The sequence below is a fragment of the Thalassophryne amazonica genome, chromosome 1 (assembly GCF_902500255.1).
Source record: "Thalassophryne amazonica chromosome 1, fThaAma1.1, whole genome shotgun sequence".
In the NCBI taxonomy this organism is placed as follows: Eukaryota; Metazoa; Chordata; class Actinopteri; order Batrachoidiformes; family Batrachoididae; genus Thalassophryne; species Thalassophryne amazonica.
This window is the reverse complement of record NC_047103.1, coordinates 171,249,580-171,269,255: the sequence shown is the minus strand read 5'-3', so window position 1 is coordinate 171,269,255 and position 19,676 is coordinate 171,249,580. Positions and strand designations below refer to the sequence as shown.

General features: G+C 42.8%; 1 protein-coding gene across 4 annotated transcripts in view; it reads left to right on the top strand.

The window, feature by feature from the left end:
* bin1b (bridging integrator 1b) overlaps positions 1–19,676 on the top strand; it is a 53,692-nt gene that overhangs the window by 15,191 nt on the left and 18,825 nt on the right. For 2 of the 4 annotated variants that reach the window (XM_034179345.1, XM_034179368.1), the window contains exons 2-11: positions 6,862–6,942; positions 8,312–8,366; positions 8,638–8,732; positions 12,582–12,677; positions 13,142–13,249; positions 14,203–14,295; positions 14,409–14,494; positions 14,578–14,653; positions 15,415–15,470; positions 15,555–15,599. In XM_034179345.1, the coding sequence (XP_034035236.1) occupies positions 6,862–6,942; positions 8,312–8,366; positions 8,638–8,732; positions 12,582–12,677; positions 13,142–13,249; positions 14,203–14,295; positions 14,409–14,494; positions 14,578–14,653; positions 15,415–15,470; positions 15,555–15,599 (791 nt within the window). The remainder of the gene's footprint in view (positions 1–6,861; positions 6,943–8,311; positions 8,367–8,637; positions 8,733–12,581; positions 12,678–13,141; positions 13,250–14,202; positions 14,296–14,408; positions 14,495–14,577; positions 14,654–15,414; positions 15,471–15,554; positions 15,600–19,676) is intronic. The other 2 variants (XM_034179351.1, XM_034179360.1) reach the window with 2 other exon arrangements.

The following is a 19,676-nucleotide window of genomic DNA, read 5'->3' as shown; positions in this document are numbered from 1 at the left end:
TGTTGTTTTCCAGAAGAGCAAAGCTGCAGCCTCACAGACAACATGCCACAGAAGCAGGAAAGATAAGGAGGGAGGGAGAAGAGAAAAATGCGTCCGTCTCGGCCGAGTGCAAGCTGGCAAAAAAAAAAAGGTTTACTGGTTACTACTGTTCCTCTGTCTTCCTGTTACTCCTCCTCCCCTTGAGTGAGGAGTTGTACAGTCTGATGGTCCTGCACTTGGGAAGGAGCAGTCTGTGGCCGAAGAGGCTCCTCTGGTTGCTGAAGACGGTGTGCAGAGGCATCGCCCATAATGTCCAGCGTTCTCTTCTCTGCCACTGTCACCACAGAGTCCAGCTTCATGCCAACCACAGAGCCAGCCCACCTGATCAGTTTGTCCAGCCTGGATGTGTCCTACCTGGATGTGCTGCCCCCCCGAGCACACCACAGTGTAAAACAGGACCCTGGCTACTAGGGACTGGTAGAACATCCGCAGGAGTTTCCTGCAGATGTTAAACAACTGCAGCCTCCTCAGGAAGTCCAGCCTGCTCTGTCCCTTCCTGTCCAGGTGGTTGGTGTGGGTTGTCCAGTCCAGTTTGCTGTCCAGCCACAGCCTGAGGTACTTGTAGGGATCCACAGCCTCCATCTCAGCTCCCTTGATCAGAACTGGTCACAGTCTTGGTTTGGTCTTCCCAAAGTCAATGACCAGCTTCTTTGTCTTCGAGGTGTTGAGCTGTAGATGGTTTATGTTTCACCAGGCAGCAAAGTCCTTCACTAGGCTCCTGTACTCCTCCTCTCTGTCATCCCTGATGCATCCAACAATGGCTGTGTCATATATGAACTTCTCGATGTGACACAGTTCAGAGTTTTAGCAGAAGTCTGAGGTGTACATGGTGAGGAGAAGAGGGGCCAGGACCGTGCCCTGGGGTGCTCCAGTGCTGCCGATCACTGTTGACGTGGTGTCCCTCAGCTTGACATACTAGGGCCTGTCGGTGAGGTAACTGGAGATCCAAGTGACCAGGCAGGGGTCCACTTGCATTCTGTTCAGTTTGTCCTGGAGCACAAGGTGCTGGATGGTGTTGTAGGTGCTTGAGAAGTCCAGGAAGAGGATCCTCACTGTGCCACCTCCTTTATCCAGGTGCGAGTGGACTCTGGGTAGCAGGTAGAGAATACCATCCTCCACACCAACACCTAACGGATATGCAAACTGCAGACAGTCCTGGGTGTGTTGCACCTGGGGTTTGAGGAAGTTGAGAGAGCCGCTCCGTCTTCATCGGTATGAAGTGAGTACCACCTTTCGGAAGTCATTCAGCACGCAGGGACGGTTCTTCTTAGGAACTGGAACAATGTATGATGTCTTCCAGAGGGTGGACATTCTCCTTAGCTGCAGGCTAAGGTTGAAGATGTGTGGCAGTGGTTCTCCCAGTTCAGTCGTGCAGGTGTTCAGTAGTTGGAGACACACCTTGTCTGGGCCTGCAGCTTTCCTGGGATGAAGCTTCCTCAGTTGTCCTCTGACCTGGTCTACAGTGATGTATGGAGGAGGTTGTGTTGAGGTGGGGGCTGCTGCAGTGATGTCTGGGGAGAGGTGTGCTGAGGAAAGCAGGAGAGATGGCTTCAGTGGTGGGGGGGGCACAGACTGGTTGAACCAGTTAAAGAAGTTAGGTTCATTGTCTCTCCTGTGACTCTGGTCTTTATGTTATGGCCTGTGATGGTTTTCAAACCTTCCCAGACCTCCTTCATGTTGTTTTCTTTCAGCTTCTGCTCCACCCTTCTCCTGTAGCTGTCCTTTGCTTCCCTCACACAGTGTTTCACCTCCCGCTGTGCCACCATCATCGCCTCCATGTCTCTGCTTCTGAAGGCGGCCTTCTTCCTGTCGAGTCAGAGATGGTTTGTCACGTGCAGAGACCTTGTGTATGCACTTCACACAAGGCAGTGTGTGACCAGAACACAAATACACATTGGTGAGACAGAAAATAGTCTGAGAACAGACAGAGGACACATTCTAACCCCCCCCCCCCCCATGACAAGATTTTGGTATGTTGAATTATCTACAATACATGCTGAATGTCTTCTACCAGAATTCACCATAACAAAAAGAATAAATGTTATCAAGGGGGCGGGCAAATAATCCTGCTGCAACGACTCCTCAGCACCGGAGCTTCAGAGGTACTGTGGCATAAGGGAGCTGTAGACCTCCCTGTGGGGGCTCAGGGCGAGTGGGGGGCACCCCTGTGGAGGAGGACGGGTAAGCTCCGTGGGTCTGTCCAGATACTGGTGGGCTGGCTTGAGGCACTCCACTGAAATGTGCTTAGCTTTACCGCCTATGTCGACCACAAAGGTTTTGTCCCCCGTTTTCAATACATGAAAGAGGCCGTCACAGGGTCGCTGTGGTGGTCCCCTGTGAGCATCATGGCGAAATAAAGACTTATTCCGCTGACTGCAGGCATGAAGGAGTGTATCCCACCACTGTCCATTAAGCTGGCCTGCTTTCATAGAAAGGGCTCACACAGTCCATTAGCCTGGGAGTGATATGCCGTGGTCCGGTGGAGCATCACATCTAGGCTGTGTGCAGACCAGTCCAGATCTTAGACATAAACTGTACACCTCTGTCTGAAGAGAGGGCAGAAGGAGTCCTGAATCGGGCTGTCCAGGGGCCGATGCCATGAAGGTTGCCCCACTGGGGAGCACTGTAGGTGTGTGAAAGGTGTAGGCAGGGATAAGTGCCGCAGCAGCCATGCCAATGAATGCCTGGGCCATCTTAGCCATGCCACAATAGAACAGCCACCAGGTGGTCCTATCCATCATTGTAAGGAGGTGTATGAAGACCAGGGAGGAGGGCAGGGGGCCCATGAGGCCCACACCAACAAGATCGAATCTCTGCACAAGAGACAGGGAAGCGAGCCAGGGGAGCTTTGGAGTGGTGGTGGATCTTGGAGTGCTGCCACTCACCACAGGAGTCCACCCAGTCTCTAACGTCCTTTTTGAGCCTTTTGCTTCCATGTGGCAGGGGACGAGGGTTCGTGGCTGTCCTGTAGAGACATCACAGAGCAGCCTGGTACCCCCTCACCAAAAGCAGTGTCTGTGAGCTGCAGTCCAGTAGCCACAGACCTGAGAGCCTGCACCTGTGGGTCGGTCCAGCTACGGTCCAGCCCAAGGTGGACCGTAGCTGCCAAAGCTGGAGAGAGGCAGTCCGCAACAAGATGCCATAAGTCTGTAGTGATCTGAGATATCACAGGGCTGTCGCTGTTGTTGGGCGGACCAGGGTTCAAACACTTTAGCAGTGGCAAAAGTCAGCGATTTGTGATTAACGAAAGCTGTACTGCTGGCCCTCTCGTAGTGTGCAGAAGTGTCAAACAGCAAAAGGACCCACAGCATCAGCTTCACCATCCAGGCGCTGACAAGTCAAGAGTCTGCAGTGGCAGCAAACGGCTGCTCTCTGGCCATCAGGTCCCCGTTCTGATGTTTGGTGGGGAGGGAGGCTTGTTGTGGATTTTTCCTTCACAAGGCTGATGCTGAGGCGTGGGCCACCAGAAGATGAGCAAGCTTACTGCGTTCACCACCATGACCGCGTCGGAATGTCCTTCAAAAACGTTGAAAAGACAGACATCAGGGTCACCAGTGTAGAAATTGTGATGAATGAAAGAGCCCACAATTTCTCCATTTTTGACAGCGCAACAGCATGTCTCTTTATTTCTCTGTCACATAATTCATAGACCTTTTATAGCAGCTCAGCCCCGCCCATTAACCTCACCGGAGTTGTGACAGGAAAAGCACCACAGGGGCCCGAGACAGCTTCATATGTATAGCAGGGATAAACACTGCCGATTACACGAAACGTCCATATGTGAGGCAGCTTGCAGAGACAGTTTGTCGTATGCGTAGCTGGAATACAAAGACGTTTGTATGCGCTTCACACAAGGCAGCGTGTGACCAGAAAATGAATACACATTGGCAAGACGGGAAACAGCTTACATGCAGAGGACAGACAGAGGACACACTCTAACCCCTGTGGAGACACTTTGGTATGGTGAATTATGTACAGTACGTGCTGAATGTCGGCTACAATCGTTCCTTCTCTTAAAAATATAACGTTAAACTCAAATTAACTTGATATCATTCAGAATGAATCAATTCACTTTAAAATAGCTGAGTTTGAAAAATATGATGTAATTAAACATTCACCCAAAGAAGGAAAAGCTGTCAAACTGGACTTCAGATTATTACACAACAGATTTAATTACATGGCATCTTAAGTCGATGTGGAAGAAATTCCTTGCTGTTGTTTTGTCATTGTTTGGTGATTTGTTTGTTTGTCTAATTTTTAAATAATGTATGAACACAGTGACACACCAGAAGGAAAAATCAGTCCAGTTTGAATGTCTGTTCAAATTTTTTAAGACAATTTTTAAAATAGAATGTGAGTAAAATGAGTATTTAGATTATATGAAATTTAAATTTTTACATCCATGTTTATATCTTTATATCAGTTGATCAGATTGATTTTTCCTTTCACATCAATAAAAACTTACTTTTTTATTTAACTCTAGTGTGATAGGAAATAAATAAAACTACAGAGCACACAATTTTAATTTCAATTTATTTTCATTTATATAGCTCCAAATCACAACAGAGTTGCCTCAAGGTGCTTCAGACAGGTAAGGTCTAACCTTACCAACCCCCAGAGCAACAGTGGTAAGAAAAAAACTCCCTCTGAGGAAGAAACCTCAAGCAGACCAGACTCAAAGGGGTGACCCTCTGCTTGGGCCTACAAACATAAATTACAAAACAATTCACAAAACGAACATACAGGAAATGTTGCCGGTGCACAGGACAGGAGGGTCGCCAACACAAATACCACTCCCATCTCTGGATGGAGCTGCACCTTAAACGGAGAGGAAAAAAAAACAATCAGCCATCAGAAAGACAACAAATACTGTATAATTTGTCAGCATTAAACAACAAGAAAAACAGAAGAAATACTAGCCGGCGATCACGCATTACTCTAATCTGACCACTTCTTTTTAGTAACAAGTAATCTAACGCGTTAATCTTTCCAAATCAGTAATCAGATTAAAGTTACTTCTCCAAGTCACTGTGCGTTACTATTATTTTTACATTGTGGGTCGATAGCAGCATTAAACTTGGTCCGTGGGCAGGAGGTCGGGGTTCGACTGAACTGCCCACTTTAAGCGAGCTGTGAGCTTTTCATCTGCGGTTTTCTGCAGCAGCTCCACTCGTCCACCTCTTAAAGTGCGGTGACAACAGCACACCTGCACTGAGCTTTACAAAGACATTTCATGCTTTTTTTCTCTCCTTTATTTAGAATTCTGAGCTGAGCCGCTCCGTATCTGCTCGTTAAAAACAGCTGATCCTCCGCGACGCGTCAACAACTAACACTATTTTCCACTCAAATGCACCTAAACTCTCTTTCTGAGGACCACGTGATGTGAAAACACAATAAAATTTTCTTACCTGTAAATCTGGTCATGTTTTCTGCATAAATAAATGTTATCCATTCTTTGTGCTCAAACGCCAAAGCAGGGGCGAATCCAGATGGAATGGGGGTGTGGGGCAAGGATGTGCCCCCCCCCACAACACCCCTAGATTAAAGGTCCAGTTTTGAAGCCTTTTTTTTTACTTCAACTAATACTACATATAATAATAATAATAATTTTGACAAGTAAAATGTTTAGAGAGAATTTAAATGTTAGAAAAATGTTAGAAAGAATTTAATAGTTACATTTATAAACAATGTAGGTTAGAAATTGCAAGTTTTACTATTACAGTGCTGTCAACAGTTAAATATGAGGTCAAGAAAGAGGTCTTTATTTTACTTTTTATAAAACAAGTATTTATTTCCACTGAAGTCAAGAAAAGGGTGACTATAAAGTGAGTTTTGGCAAAACAAGCATCATTGTCATGTTGAGGTGGCAGAGGGTTTTTGTCGGCAGCTGGGGAAAGTAACTAAAAAAGTAACTAGTAATCTAACTTAGTTACTTTTACAATTGAGTAATCAGTAAAGTAACTAAGTTACTTTTTCAAGGAGTAATCAGTAATTGGATTACTTTTTCAAAGTAACTGTGGCAACACTGATCGCTGGCCACAAGCCCTAAGCTTCACTAAAAGACCCAGAATTTAGGTAAAGTTGAGGCCGCGGCACGCTCCGTTTACTGATAAAATGAATTATGAAAGGGAAAATAAGTGCATCTTATGTCTGGACTTGAAAGTCTCCACAAAATCTGACTGTTTTATTGACGCAGGGAGATCATTCCACAGAACAGGGGCACGATAAGAGAAAACTCTGTGACCCGCAGACTTCTTATTCACACACACACAACTCGCTCATCTTCAACTGCTTAGTCTAATTAAGGGTCGCGCGGGCTGGAGCCTATCACAACAGTCATAGAGCGTGAGGTGGGTTCACCCTGGACAGGACGCCAGTGTTTCGCAGGGTCACATACAGACAAACAAACAAACATTCACATCTACAGTCAATTTAAAGTTTCCAGTCCATCTAACCCCCATGTCTTTGGATGTGGGATGAAACCGGAGCACCTGGAAGGGAACCCACACAGACACGGGGAGGACATGCAAACTCCACACAGAAAGACCACAGGGGGAATTGAACCCATGACTGTCTTGCTGTGAGGCAACAGTGCTAACAAACAATCCACTGTGCTACTATAGAGAACAATGTTTTTGTTTTGTTTTCTTTTATAAAAATGCAGGTATTTTGGCTTCTTTTTTTGTGAAGGTTTGGTTAAATTCAAGATGTTTGGCTCTTTATCAGGTGATATTTTTGAGATGAAGTCACTGATTTTTGGCTAAACTGATGAAGAGACTCTGTGGAATGTTTCAGGTAGTATTTGTGTTGTTCCTGTTGCAGGTTTTGCAGAAACTTGGAAAAGCGGATGAGACTCGAGATGCCGTCTTTGAGGAGATGTTGGGCAACTTCAACAAACAAATGGTCAGTAGCCTTTTTCCTGATCCACTAGCCACAATTAAAACTGTATGTGATTACTGGAAACACTTAAAAAAAAAATGTAAATTCTGAGCGTGTGGAGCAGCATCTTGATATTCCTATTATTCATCTGGAAGAATCATTATTTTGAGATTCAGTTCCTTTTAGATATTTTGTCATAAAACAAAATTCCAGTTTTAATAATCAGAAAACTAACAAAGAAAGAGGGGAAAAATAGAGCTTTGAAAATAAGTTGTTTTTTTTGTGGTCATACTGCCTCAAGGTGCTGCTGATGGCAATTAAAATCACCGTCAATAATGACATTTTTAAACTGAGGAATAAAAACCGTCTGTTGATTTACTTATTTAACTTATTAGGAATTTTAAAAAATAACTTTTAAGCCTCAATTAAATGTCCAAGAACATCTATCCAAAATGGACAACAGTGTGTTGATGCTGTTAGTTGTTAGCTACAAGTTTTGATTTCATTGATATTTATGGACATAAATTAAATTTTTGATGAATTTGGCCTATAAACAGAGGAATCAAATTCCAGATTTTGGCAGGTCCAGATATTAATGAGCCACTCATTTTTCAGCTTGTTTTGTTGTGACTCATCACGTTGGTGGTAAAACTTACAAAACACAAAGTATTTTTATTTTTTTTTAAATAAAATACAGATTTAAGTGAGGGGCAAAAATTAGTTTGGAACAAAAGTTTTTGTGTGTCATAAATAGGCGTGGCCTGACACTTGCTGTCGGCTAATTGTATAATTCACAAATATCTAACATTGCTGTAAAGTTATTGATTAAAATGAGTAAAAAGGTGTCGGTGAACGTCACCTTTTAACACATAACAGGTGAATAAATCATTTATTTACTCATAAATGAGTGCAACAAGCTAGTTTTCAAGCCAGCTACATGCTAACTGCTGTTTTAACAAAAAGCTAGGCTAGTTAGCTTGCTGAGTGCATACACAGTTCATACATTAACAGTTACAGTCATGGATTTTTAGTTGAACATATTTGTATGATCCAGTCTGAACTTGCACCTGACGGTAAAATTTACTGATCAGGTTTTTGAGAAATATGATTTTATTGGCATGTTAGATAACGTGTTAGCTCGTTTCCCGTTAGCACAAATTAATGTCAAACTTCACCACAGCTGAAATGTGACAACAAAATATCTCAATTGAATGTTTCACCTTAATAATAAATAAATATGAAACAATAATTTGAACAGTTTTTAAATGTGGACGGCCGATTTACTGCCAAAATACTTGATTCTTTGCATGAATGATTCAGACTGAATAGAATGTGTCTGCCATGTTTAAAATGAGGATTCGAGCGTCTGATTCGTTCACGGTTTCTGTTTCAGGCTGATGGAACCAAACTGCAGAAGGACCTGAAGGCGTACGTGGTCGCCGTCAAAAGTAAGTTTTGTTCAGGTTCTGAAACATCAAGCTGTGCTGTATGCAGCCACTGTAGGGGGTGCTGTTTCACATTTCTGTTCTGACGTTTGTTCTGATCAGTAACGGGACATTTTGATATATTTGCGATGGGTCCGGGGTGTTGTTACTGAGTCAGGTGTCCCAAATAAAGCGGTGGCTGAAACACGGTCCAGCAGTCCAGATGTGATCCGGTGTGGGTAAGGATCCAGAAAGGGCTTCAGACTGACCTGAGCACTTCCTGTTTGTGTTCCAGCGATGCACGATGCGTCTCGCCGGCTGCAGGACTGTCTGGCTGACATCTACGATCCCGAGTGGTTTGGAAAAGGGGAGGTGGATTCCCTGGCAGAGGTGAGTCCAGGAAACCTGAGGAGGTAAACACACTCAGAGATTTCTATTTCTTCTCACTGTCACTGTATTTCTGCTTCTACATCAGCTGGCATCTGCTCAGAAACAGTTCCTGAAACCCATAAAGAAAATCATATATGAGTAAAGAATAAAAAAAAACAAACAAAAAAAAAAAAACTGCTAAATAAAAAATGGAAGGAAAACAAGAGGGCTCCCAACCCCGTGGGGCTTGGACCCCTAAAAATACACACACACACTTTCTCTTCCAACTGGAGCCCACAGGTGGAGGCGGGGCAAAGGAGCAGCACTGACATGGCAGAGGGGTAGCTGGGAAATTATTGCGTCTTAAATAGCTGCCCAGTTTAGAGGGCATGTTTTAGAGGATCAGGTAAACAATGTGTTGTAGTAGGAGGTATGTGGTAATTACGTTAATAAGGTGTAGGTGTGTGTGTGTGTGTGTGTATATATATATATATATAGAGAGAGAGAGAGAGAGAGAGAGAGAGAGAGAGAGAGAGAGAGAGAGAGAGAGAGAGAGAGAGAGAGAGAGAGAGAGAACACAAATTGAGTTGTCTGCGTCAAATGTTCACTCCATTTTTTTTTTTTAAGTAGGCTGTAAACATTTATTTCTGCTCAGTGTAAATACTACAGTTTGAAGCGATAACTTCAGCATTGTGATATGTTGATTATATTCAGCACCCATTGTGATCCTGTGTGGGACTACTGTTACTGTAAGTTTGCTCACAATGCTGAGTACATAGTACTTTGTAGTATTATATAATATGGCCACAGCATTTATTTTTAATCATTTGCATTATGTGTTCTAACCAGCGGGTATTTCTGCTAGCTTATTTAACAAGTTTCCCATGATAAATTGATGACTACTTAAACTTCTTTGTTAAATTCTAATTTGACCAGAGAGGTCATTCTCCTTAAAACTGAGTGTTGTGTTCAGGCATCACATTGCAAAATAATCATAACTGAAACAGCTACTGTGGCGCCCCCCCCTGTCTGTAACGTCCCTAATCCGTGGCACCCCTAGGCTCTGCTGTTTCCAGTCTGTGGCACCCCCCTCGTCTGTAACGTCCCCAATCTGTGGCACCCCCAGGCTCTGCTGTTTCCAGTCTGTGGCACCCCCCCCCGTCTGTAACGTCCCTAATCCGTGGCACCCCCAGGCTCTGCTGTTTCCAGTCTGTGGCACCCCCCTCGTCTGTAACGTCCCCAATCTGTGGCACCCCCAGGCTCTGCTGTGTCCAGTCTGTGGCGCACCCCTCGTCTGTAACGTCCCCAATCTGTGGCACCCCCAGGCTCTGCTGTCTCCAGTCTGTGGCACCCCCCGTCTGTAACGTCCCCAATCTGTGGCACCCCCAGGCTCTCCTGTCTCCAGTCTGTGGCACCCCCAGGCTCTGCAGCACCCCCCGTCTGTAACGGCCCCAATCTGTGTCACCCCCAGGCTCTCCTGTCTCCAGTCTGTGGCACCCCCAGGCTCACCAGCACCCCCCGTCTGTAACGGCCCCAATCTGTGGCGCCCCCAGGCTCTGCTGTTTCCAGTCTGTGGCGCCCCCTGTCTGCTGTGTCTGTGTGCACAGTCTTTGTCTAACTGCTGACTTTCTTCTTCTGACCTGCATGCTTCTTTTTCTGAAGGAGATGATAGAGAAGGAGCTGGACAATATTCTGGAGGTAAACTGCTGATGAGCAGAATTTTTTTTTTTTTTTTCTAAAACTAGCTGAGAACAAATCTGTACAAGTAAAAGTGCACAAACAGTCATTTCAGTTTACAGAATGATTTAAATATGTATGAAGGAAAAAACAAACTTCTTTCTTTTCCTGATTTGATTTCTGGTGAGTTACTCATACCTGGTTTTTAAAAAGAAAGATTATGGCCATATTTTACTCGACCCCATGCTCTTAATTAAAACACTGCTACATTTTAATTATAATTAACATTTTATTTTAAATGTGGCCATATTTTGTGAATCATGGCCATGTTTAATTAAAGATTTCAGAAAAATACAATTTTAACTAGGGTATTGCCTCCGGGGATCCAGAGGCTCTAGATTGGGTAGTGTTTATAAAATAGGTAGCTAACCTTTTTTCAAGGGTTGTAATAAATTAGGCAAAGCTTATATAATGAGTTGGAATGGGGTGTGAGTCCAGAATGTAATTGTCAACATCCACTGTTCAATGTTGTTACCTGTAGTTTCTCCAAAAATATTAGTCTTATCAACATTTCATTTTGGTGGTGTTCTTCCTTGACCCAAAATGCATAAACATACCAAACAGCAAATGTCAGCTCTCCCCAGTTTGTCCGTGTTTGAAACTGCACGCATGCACACACTTATTTTTACACACTCACAAACAAACGGTGGCGGAAGACATCAAACGCACTGCACTTCTCACTTATGGCAATGGCAACATGACACTTAACTAACTAAACTGACTAAACCAATAGAACTACAAAAAAACAATAACACTAACAGCAATGTTAAACTAACAGCCACAATAACCTTTACAACCCCAAACTCCCATGGTGCACTGCGGGACACCATCCATTGTTCACTGGTTAGATATCACTAATTTCTCCAAAAATATTTGTCCTATCAACTTTAAGTTTTCGTGGCGTTCATCCTTGACCCAAAATACATGAGCATACAAAACGGCAAATGTCAGCTCTCCCCAGTTTCTGCGTGATCGACGCCAAACACACTTGGCTATTATAATATAGATTATTTTATGTATTTGTGGCTGTTTAATGAATTTGTCTTTGGAATGTTAAGTCATGAACACATTTTGTACTTTTGTTTTTGATGAAACAGGAATTCCGCAGATGTCCCAGTTTGTGTGAGACTGGTGTCCTGCCATGATTATGCCACTTAATACACAGGAACCATGACACCTTTTTTTTTTTTTTTTTGGTCAGAGGAGTCTGATTTCAACCAATTAGCCAACCAAAACAGCCATTTGCTGTATTTTCCGGACTATGTGTGGCAGCTGAGTATTGGTCACATCTGTCCAGCAGTCAGTGTGTCACGAAGGGTGGGGGAGGACACATGGTGCTATGAGCAAAATTAATTTAATCAGTGTCATATTTATTTATAATGCAAACACCACGTTAGTGAGCAGAAGCTAACTGGTTCATTAATGTTATTATATGAAGCACAAAGAATTCAAGGGTAAACTTCCTTCAACTGTCCTACAAAGTGCCAACAAGTGGACTACTCAATAGTATGAAGGTTTTTACTTTTATTTATTGAAGTGTATATGAAGATTATTCTTTGTTTTTATGGAAGATTATCTGAAGGTTATTTCTTCAAGAGTGTATGAAAGTTATTCCCTCTCTTTAACCAAAAGTGCAATCTTTCAGTATGAGAGCATGATTTATCAATTTAATTCATTCTCTAAGATCCAACATATCTCCAATCAGATCTTCTGCTTATTGATTTACGGTGGTTGGCATCCAGCTTAATGGTGCATTACTGTTGCAGTCTATGGTGCAGTGTGAATCACATAACCGCTTTCTGATTAGTATACAGGAGCAGCTTGTCATGCATGTAGATGGTGCTATCTTGTGGCCATAGGTATTAATGCAAGGGGTTTTGTGTTGCTTTTTTGTTTTTGGTGGCTCTGTCACTTTAAAATAAAAGTTTTAGGATAAGAAAAAGAAGTAATGAGTCCAGAAACTGTGGTTAAATCTTTTGATTGCCAATAGTTAAATAGTGTAGAATAATGATTGTTGGACCAAGATGTTTTTGTCATCAGTATGATTTGATGTTAGTGTTTGTGAACTCGGTCGAAATCTGGCGAAAGTCTGTGTGTTTCAGTTTTGAAGATGAAATGCGTTCTGTGTTGCAGGACACAGACACTCTGTGGTTGGACTACCACCAGAACATCACGGACAAGTCTTTGACCTGCGTGAACTCGTACCTGGCTCAGTTTCCAGACATTAAGGTGTGTATTTCTGTGTGGCCGTCCCCCTGGCTCACACTATACACAGATGACATTGTGTTGTGGAGCAAAAAGCAAAGAAGAGGAAGAGAATATTCAAAGTTTGAGGACAAGCTAATTTGTCTATGAAAAATGCTGATGGGTTTAACATGTGGGTCAAACTGGCATATTTAGTCACATGACTCATTGATGTCACATGTTATCAGTGCCATACCAACATGAAGAATTGAGTTTGACGCCACCTTCAGCTCTGGTTCTGGTTTTGTTGTTTATGAAACACTTCAGAAATCAGTGATGAGAGGAAGTTTCAAACAAAAACTTAAATAATTTGTGTGCACAAATTATTAATTGCAGAGAAATGATTTGAAAATCTAGTTCACTCATTACTAATGTTTTGACTTTTGCTCCCCTGGAGTTGTTGATGCTTAACCACTTAGTCACAGTGAGCTCTTCTGCGCCCCCCACAGGCCCGCATCGCAAAGCGTGACAGGAAGCTGGTGGACTTTGATAGTGCGAGGCATCATTTCTCCTCTTTACAGAAAGGAAAGAAGAAGGACGAGGCCAAGATCGCCAAGGTAACCACGTGTGTGTGTGTGTGTGCATGCCAGCACAGAATTTGAAGAAATGGTTCAGATTTTTGTGACTTAAGAACCTCGTTCTCACTGATATAGTGGAGCTTAACGAGGAACTGAGGTACTGTCTGTGGTTCCTGCTGTCAGTCACACCACAGTTCACATTTAAATTTAGAGTGACTCGATCAGCTCTGATCTGATTTAATTTTAGACCAGCACTGATTTTTATTGGATGGGACTTTGAGTTCTATAAAGTGGTTCTAGTAGAAGTCAATGTTATACCATTTTGACCAATCAGAGATTAGTTTGTTTTGTAAGCTTCAGCAGCTAAACTGGTTCCTGGGTCTTTTGTGCACATCAACAGGACAGTTCCTGACTGTAGTTCTATCGCCCTCAATCATTCCATCTTAAGTCAAAAAAAATCTAAACTATGGTTTTTAGTTTGCTCATTAACCTTTGACCTTTGGCTTTATGACTGAAAGATAATTAACATGTTTTGTTTTTGAATTGTTTGCTTTTTCTTTTTGTTCCTCCCATCGCTCCCTTTTTCTGCATTTTCTTATCCACCCTTCATCCTAGGCTCTTTTCATTTTCCTCTCTCTCCTTCACTCTCCCCACCTTGTGCCTCCTTTTCTTTATCTCCCACCACCTCCTTCTCCTTATATCATCTGCCTCCTTCTTTCCTCCCTTGTCTCCTCTCTTCTCTCCTTCTCCCTTCTCTCCTTCTCTCTCTGTGTGCTCCCACCTCCTGGTCCTCCCTTCCTCTCTCACATCTTTACTCCTTCTGTTTTTCCTCCTGTCTCCCTTGTTCCTCACCCTTCTTTCCTCCCTCTGGCCGCAGCTCCTTTCTCTCTCACTCCTTCTTCATCTTTCCTCTCATGTCTCTTTCTGCTTCCTCCTCCCTCTCTCTCCTCTCCTCCTCTCTCCTGTCCCCCGTGCATGCTGGGTGTGGTTAGCCTGCGGCCCTGTTGGAGATGGCGGCTCCCAGCTGGGCTCAGGGTTTGATATCAGCCCACCAGGTGGCTCAGACTAACCTCAGCTACAACCAGGTGAACCTCTGGTTCTTAAACCCTGTGCATGTTTGTCTGCATGCGTGTGCACGTGGAAACCCATGCACCTTTACAGGTGTGTTCGTGCTGTTTGTGTAACTGTGTGTTGGCAGGCGGAGGAGGAGCTGGGTCGAGCTCAGAAGGTCTTTGAGGAACTGAATGTGGAACTTCAAGATGAACTTCCAGCCCTGTGGGACAGGTGAGACCTGACGCAGATTCTTCACTGCAGGTTTCTGCAAACGTGTTTCTGACATGCGTGCTCGTGTGTGTTTGTGCGCGCAGTCGTGTTGGCGTCTATGTTAACACATTCCAGAGCCTGGCAGGTCAGCAGGAGAAGTTCCACAGAGAGGTGGGCAAGGTGAGCCAAACCTTTTTCACACCGACACTTTGAGCGGCTGAGGTTTCAAGAACAAACACTGCGATAATCGTGCACATTCTAATGTTTGAGGTCGGAGGTCAAAGGTAAACAACAGGTTCACTCCCTCAGCATTTAGTTTCATTGATTTGTCATCAAATCAAAGTTAAAATAAAAAATGCTCCTTGTCCCCCACCGAGAAAATTAATTTTTCCACTCAGGTCTAAATTAAATAAAGTGTGGTAAATGTCTGATCCAGGCCGTCCTCAAAAACTGAGTGAGGGAAGCCTCCAAGATGCCTGTGACAACTGTGAAGGAGCTACAAGCCTCTGTTGCTTCTTCAGTCACAGCTTCAAAATGGAAGAAGGAAATCACAGCTGCAGTTTATCAAAAGAAATGTCAGAGTCAAGAGATCAAAGAATCTCATTTTTTTTTAAATTATCATATAAATTAAAGCTGTAGTTTTTTGAAATTGACTTTGAAAACATGTAAAAGATAAAGTGGCTGAATACTTCATGTTTACCCAAGACTGTCCTCAAAACCTGAGAGAGAATACAGGAAGGAAACAAGTGAGGGGAAACATCAAGACACCAATGATAATGTGTGGGAGTTCCAATTTCATTTTTTATCTTTCACATTACATCGATTTTAAACATTTTTTTTTCTGCTCCTCAGTGGCTCTGGATTTGCTCTCAGCATAAATCCACAAAATGTTATTTATATATTATAGATATAAATGTGTTGTTGATGCGTCTCCTCCTCAGCTCAGCCAAAACCTGAATGACATCATGACCAAACTGGAAGAACAGCGGCAGGAGAAGTAAGTTACCCCTAACCCCGACAAGGTTGAAAAGTTATTAAATATAATTAAGATTGATGCCTCTTAAACTGCCCCCTACTGTAGAAAAGGTGCTACTGCAGCAGGAAAGACATCAGATGCTGGGAAGAGGTAAAAAGCTCTGCTGCGTGTTCATCACAGAGGCTGCATGCTCATTTTCGATTAACTAATAAACTTAATGTTTTTGTTTGCCACAAACTTAACTTGGTGTCCGCTGCATAATAGCAAGTCATATTGAGACTTGACCCACCACTAATTGCAAAAAAAAAAAGTTTTATGTGGGATTCCCCTCTGATATAGGTTTAATATTAAACATAAAGGATAATAGAGGGGGTGGAAGGGGCCAAAATATGCTAATTAGGTAGAAACATTAACAGAACCAGTCACACAACTGGAAATCTTATATCTGTTATCAAAAGGACTGACTTGCTGTCCAAACTCACCTGTAGTGATGTTAGAAATACTAGAAACTGAAATCGGGTGCCCTTTTGCATAACTAGCTAATTATGTAATCCTAATTTTAATTATCACCATTATTGAAAAGAACACCTATTTTACCATAGTATTTAGAACTTCAAACATAATGTGTTCAAATAACACATGTAAGGATCATAAAGAGGTTGTAATTATGCAAATATGGCTTAAACAAAAAGTATGCCTTGTGTCAGATAATGATACGGATCTCAGATCAGCGAGATGATTCCAAAGTAGCCAAAACACTTTTTGAAGCTCTGTGATTGTTCATTCATCAACTTCAGTCACAACTTCGGGATCCACTGCATTAGAGCAGCTAGAATCTTTGCAGTCTCCACAAGCAAATGTACACTCAAGGCCACGGCTGCAACAAGTGCATTTCAAAGTTCTGCATCCGGTTACAGTGAATAGTAGGGACTGAGACTGAGCACAACTACAAGTACATACATCTTGGTACTCGTCGATACGGAGTACCGATACGCATACTTAATGATACCATTACAGTTTTATGACTTTGAAAAGATGTTTTATTCATCAGTCGTTCTTTACTTTTTGACTGTAACTGCTACCAGTTTTTATTCACAAACATTTCACTGAAATCATGTAACTTCACTTTTTGACTACAACAAATTGTCCTTTAAAGGAAAAGAAAACCCACTGATAATTTACGATTGCATTGGTAGATAATGATGTTGAGACCCCATATGAAAAGTTGAAGGCATGTGTGATCATTTATGTCAAAGTTAAGTGCGTTTTTGTGTGGCTGGTTTAAAGCCACCTGCAGGCAGCCATGTTGGCTGTTTATACAACAGCGATGTGTGACGTCACATGGGCACAGAGGTTCAAAACGCCAGCAGTGTCGCCCTTCAGTATAGAAGGGGTAAAGCATGTAAGCGCCAAGCAACATCCCAGTTCGGTATCGGAACCCGATACAAACGTAATTCAGGGATCGGAATTTCCCGATCCAAGGTGCAGAATTTTCCGATTGGGTCAATGGCGGCATTTATGAAATCATTGAATTCTGCTTATGCTGACTTTTGTGGCGGATATTTCAGTTGTAAGAGTTCCTTATTTTCATTGATACGCATCAATCATCAGTCTATCTTCCCAGCTGTATTTTATCAGTGGGTTTTCTTTTCCTTTAACATTAATTGTGTGTTTCTTAACAAACATGACACTGCCAGACATCTCACTGAAATGTAAGCTGTGGACTTCAGCACTACAAAATACAGAACTCCAGGAACAGAACTGAAAGTGTCCAACACTTTGTCTGTGAGGACTAAAAGCCTTTTTTGAAAATGTGAGGACAGATTCTTTTTTATGAAAAGAAGCTTCTCTGTGTTATCAGCTGTGAGCCTGTTTCTGTTTTTATCTACACTGAGATACACAGCCTTTCACTCTCCACACTATTTTTAAAATTTTTTTAATTAAATACATACTGGTAACATACAGTATTCAGAATAATAGTAGTGCTATGTGACTAAAAAGATTAATCCAGGTTTTGAGTATATTTCTTATTGTTACATGGGAAACAAGGTACCAGTAGATTCAGTAGATTCTCACAAATCCAACAAGACCAAGCATTCATGATATGCACACTCTTAAGGCTATGAAATTGGGCTATTAGTAAAAAAAAAGTAGAAAGGGGGTGTTCACAATAATAGTAGCATCTGCTGTTGACACTACAAACTCAAAACTATTGTGTTCAAACTGCTTTTTTAGCAATCCTGTGAATCACTAAACTAGTATTTAGTTGTATAAGCACAGTTTTTCATGATTTCTTCACATCTGTGAGACATTAATTTTGCTGGTTTGGAACCAAGATTTTGCTCGTTTACTAGTGTGCTTGGGGTCGTCTTGTTGAAACATCCATTTCAAGGGCATGTCCTCTTCAGCATAAGGCAACATAACCTCTTCAAGTATTTTGACATATCCAAACTGATCCATGATACCTGGTATGCGATATATAGGCCCAACACCATAGTAGGAGAAACATGCCTGTCAGGGTGGGCGGGAGCCCGTCACCAGGGACGGCTGGACCCACAATGCAAACCCCCGGACAAGGCTTTAGTGTGGGAGAAATCATGGTCTTTATTCCAGGCTTGGTTTCGATACACAGGTTATCAGTCAGCGTGGCAGAGGTACAAACAGGATTAGGCTGAGGCGTAGTCACAAACAAGCAGGGTTCAGAGGCACAAGCAAACTCAGACATCTGGGATGAAGCAAAAGGTGTGGTCGAGGTACAGAGCAATGTTCAGAACAAGGCAAGACAAAAACAAGACGGTGAATGGCGCTGGAAAGAGTTCAAAGACTACAATCTGGCAGAGAGCAGTGAGACTGTGGAGGCTTAAATACTTGTGGGCTAATTAGTGCGAAATGAGGGACAGGTGGTGTAAACAAGGTGCACGTGAGGAACAATCTAGAAGGGGTGTGGCTTCTGGCTAAAGAGTAAACACTGTGCAAGATAGTGAAGGAAGGGAAACTGAGTGGAGTGATGTAAAAGACAAAGACACATGAGCTCGTGGCAAGAGTGTGAGTGAAAGACGTGAGGCAGGTACAGTGAAGTGAAATGAACCAAGACGGATGGGCGTGAGGGCAAACAGAACAGAAATCAAACAGAGGACAAAAATAGAGCATGAACATGAGAACAAAACCAGACATAAAAGCGTAACAGACATCACAATTGAGAGCAGCCAAAATAAACTACTGAAAAACAGAGAATAATGCAAATAATAAACAAGATAACAGATAAACAGAAAATGCCATAACTAACGAAGGGAACATAATCGAATAAGCAGCACTGCAGGTAAATAACAAAAAACCCTGTGACTAAAGTATAATAAAGTAACACAAACTAAATGGCAAACAGAGGGCACCAAATAACTAAAGGAACATAACCAGGAGCAAGATAACTGATAAACAGAAGGTGCAATAAATAACAAATTGAACATACAGAAAAGAAGCACTGAAAATAAATAGTAACAAAACCCTGTGACTAAAGCACAATAAAGTAACACAAAATAAATGGCAAACAGAGTGCAACAAATAACTAAAGGAAAATAACCAGACAAGAAACAAGACCAGCAGAAGCATGACAATGATACATGGAATGAAGGAGAGCACAAACATGGAAAAAAGACTTCAAAACAATAACAGCCAGGCCCAACCCGGCTGAATCATGACAATGCCCATATCATGATGCGTGCACCACCATGCTTCACTGTCTTCACTGTGAACTGTGGCTTGAATTCAGAGTTTGGGGGTCGTCTCACAAACTGTCTGCGGCCCTTGGACCCAAAAAGAACAGTTTTTGTTGTGAAAGTGTAGTGACACGGACCCACAACAGGGGGCGCAAATGAACGGTCAATAGATGAGCCAAAAGGTAACAATTTAATGTTGTGAAACGTGCACAACGAACATACAGACAATCTCAGAATATAATTACAGTCAAATTACAAAGGTGACGTGTGGGCAGGCTCGAGGATAGAAGACGTCTGTCCTGAGAAGAGCCGGAACGACACGATTTCCACCCCCACAGAACCTGGTGAATACTGGAGCCGCCAAGTCCCGAATTCCCAGGTGATCACCGTCCCCGACTGTCGGATCTGGTACTGCTGGCGAAGAACAAAGACAGTTAAGTGTGGGTGTGTGTACACCCAGTAACAACAGCGGTGGGAATGCCACCTCCACCTCTCACTCAATATGATGCAGAGT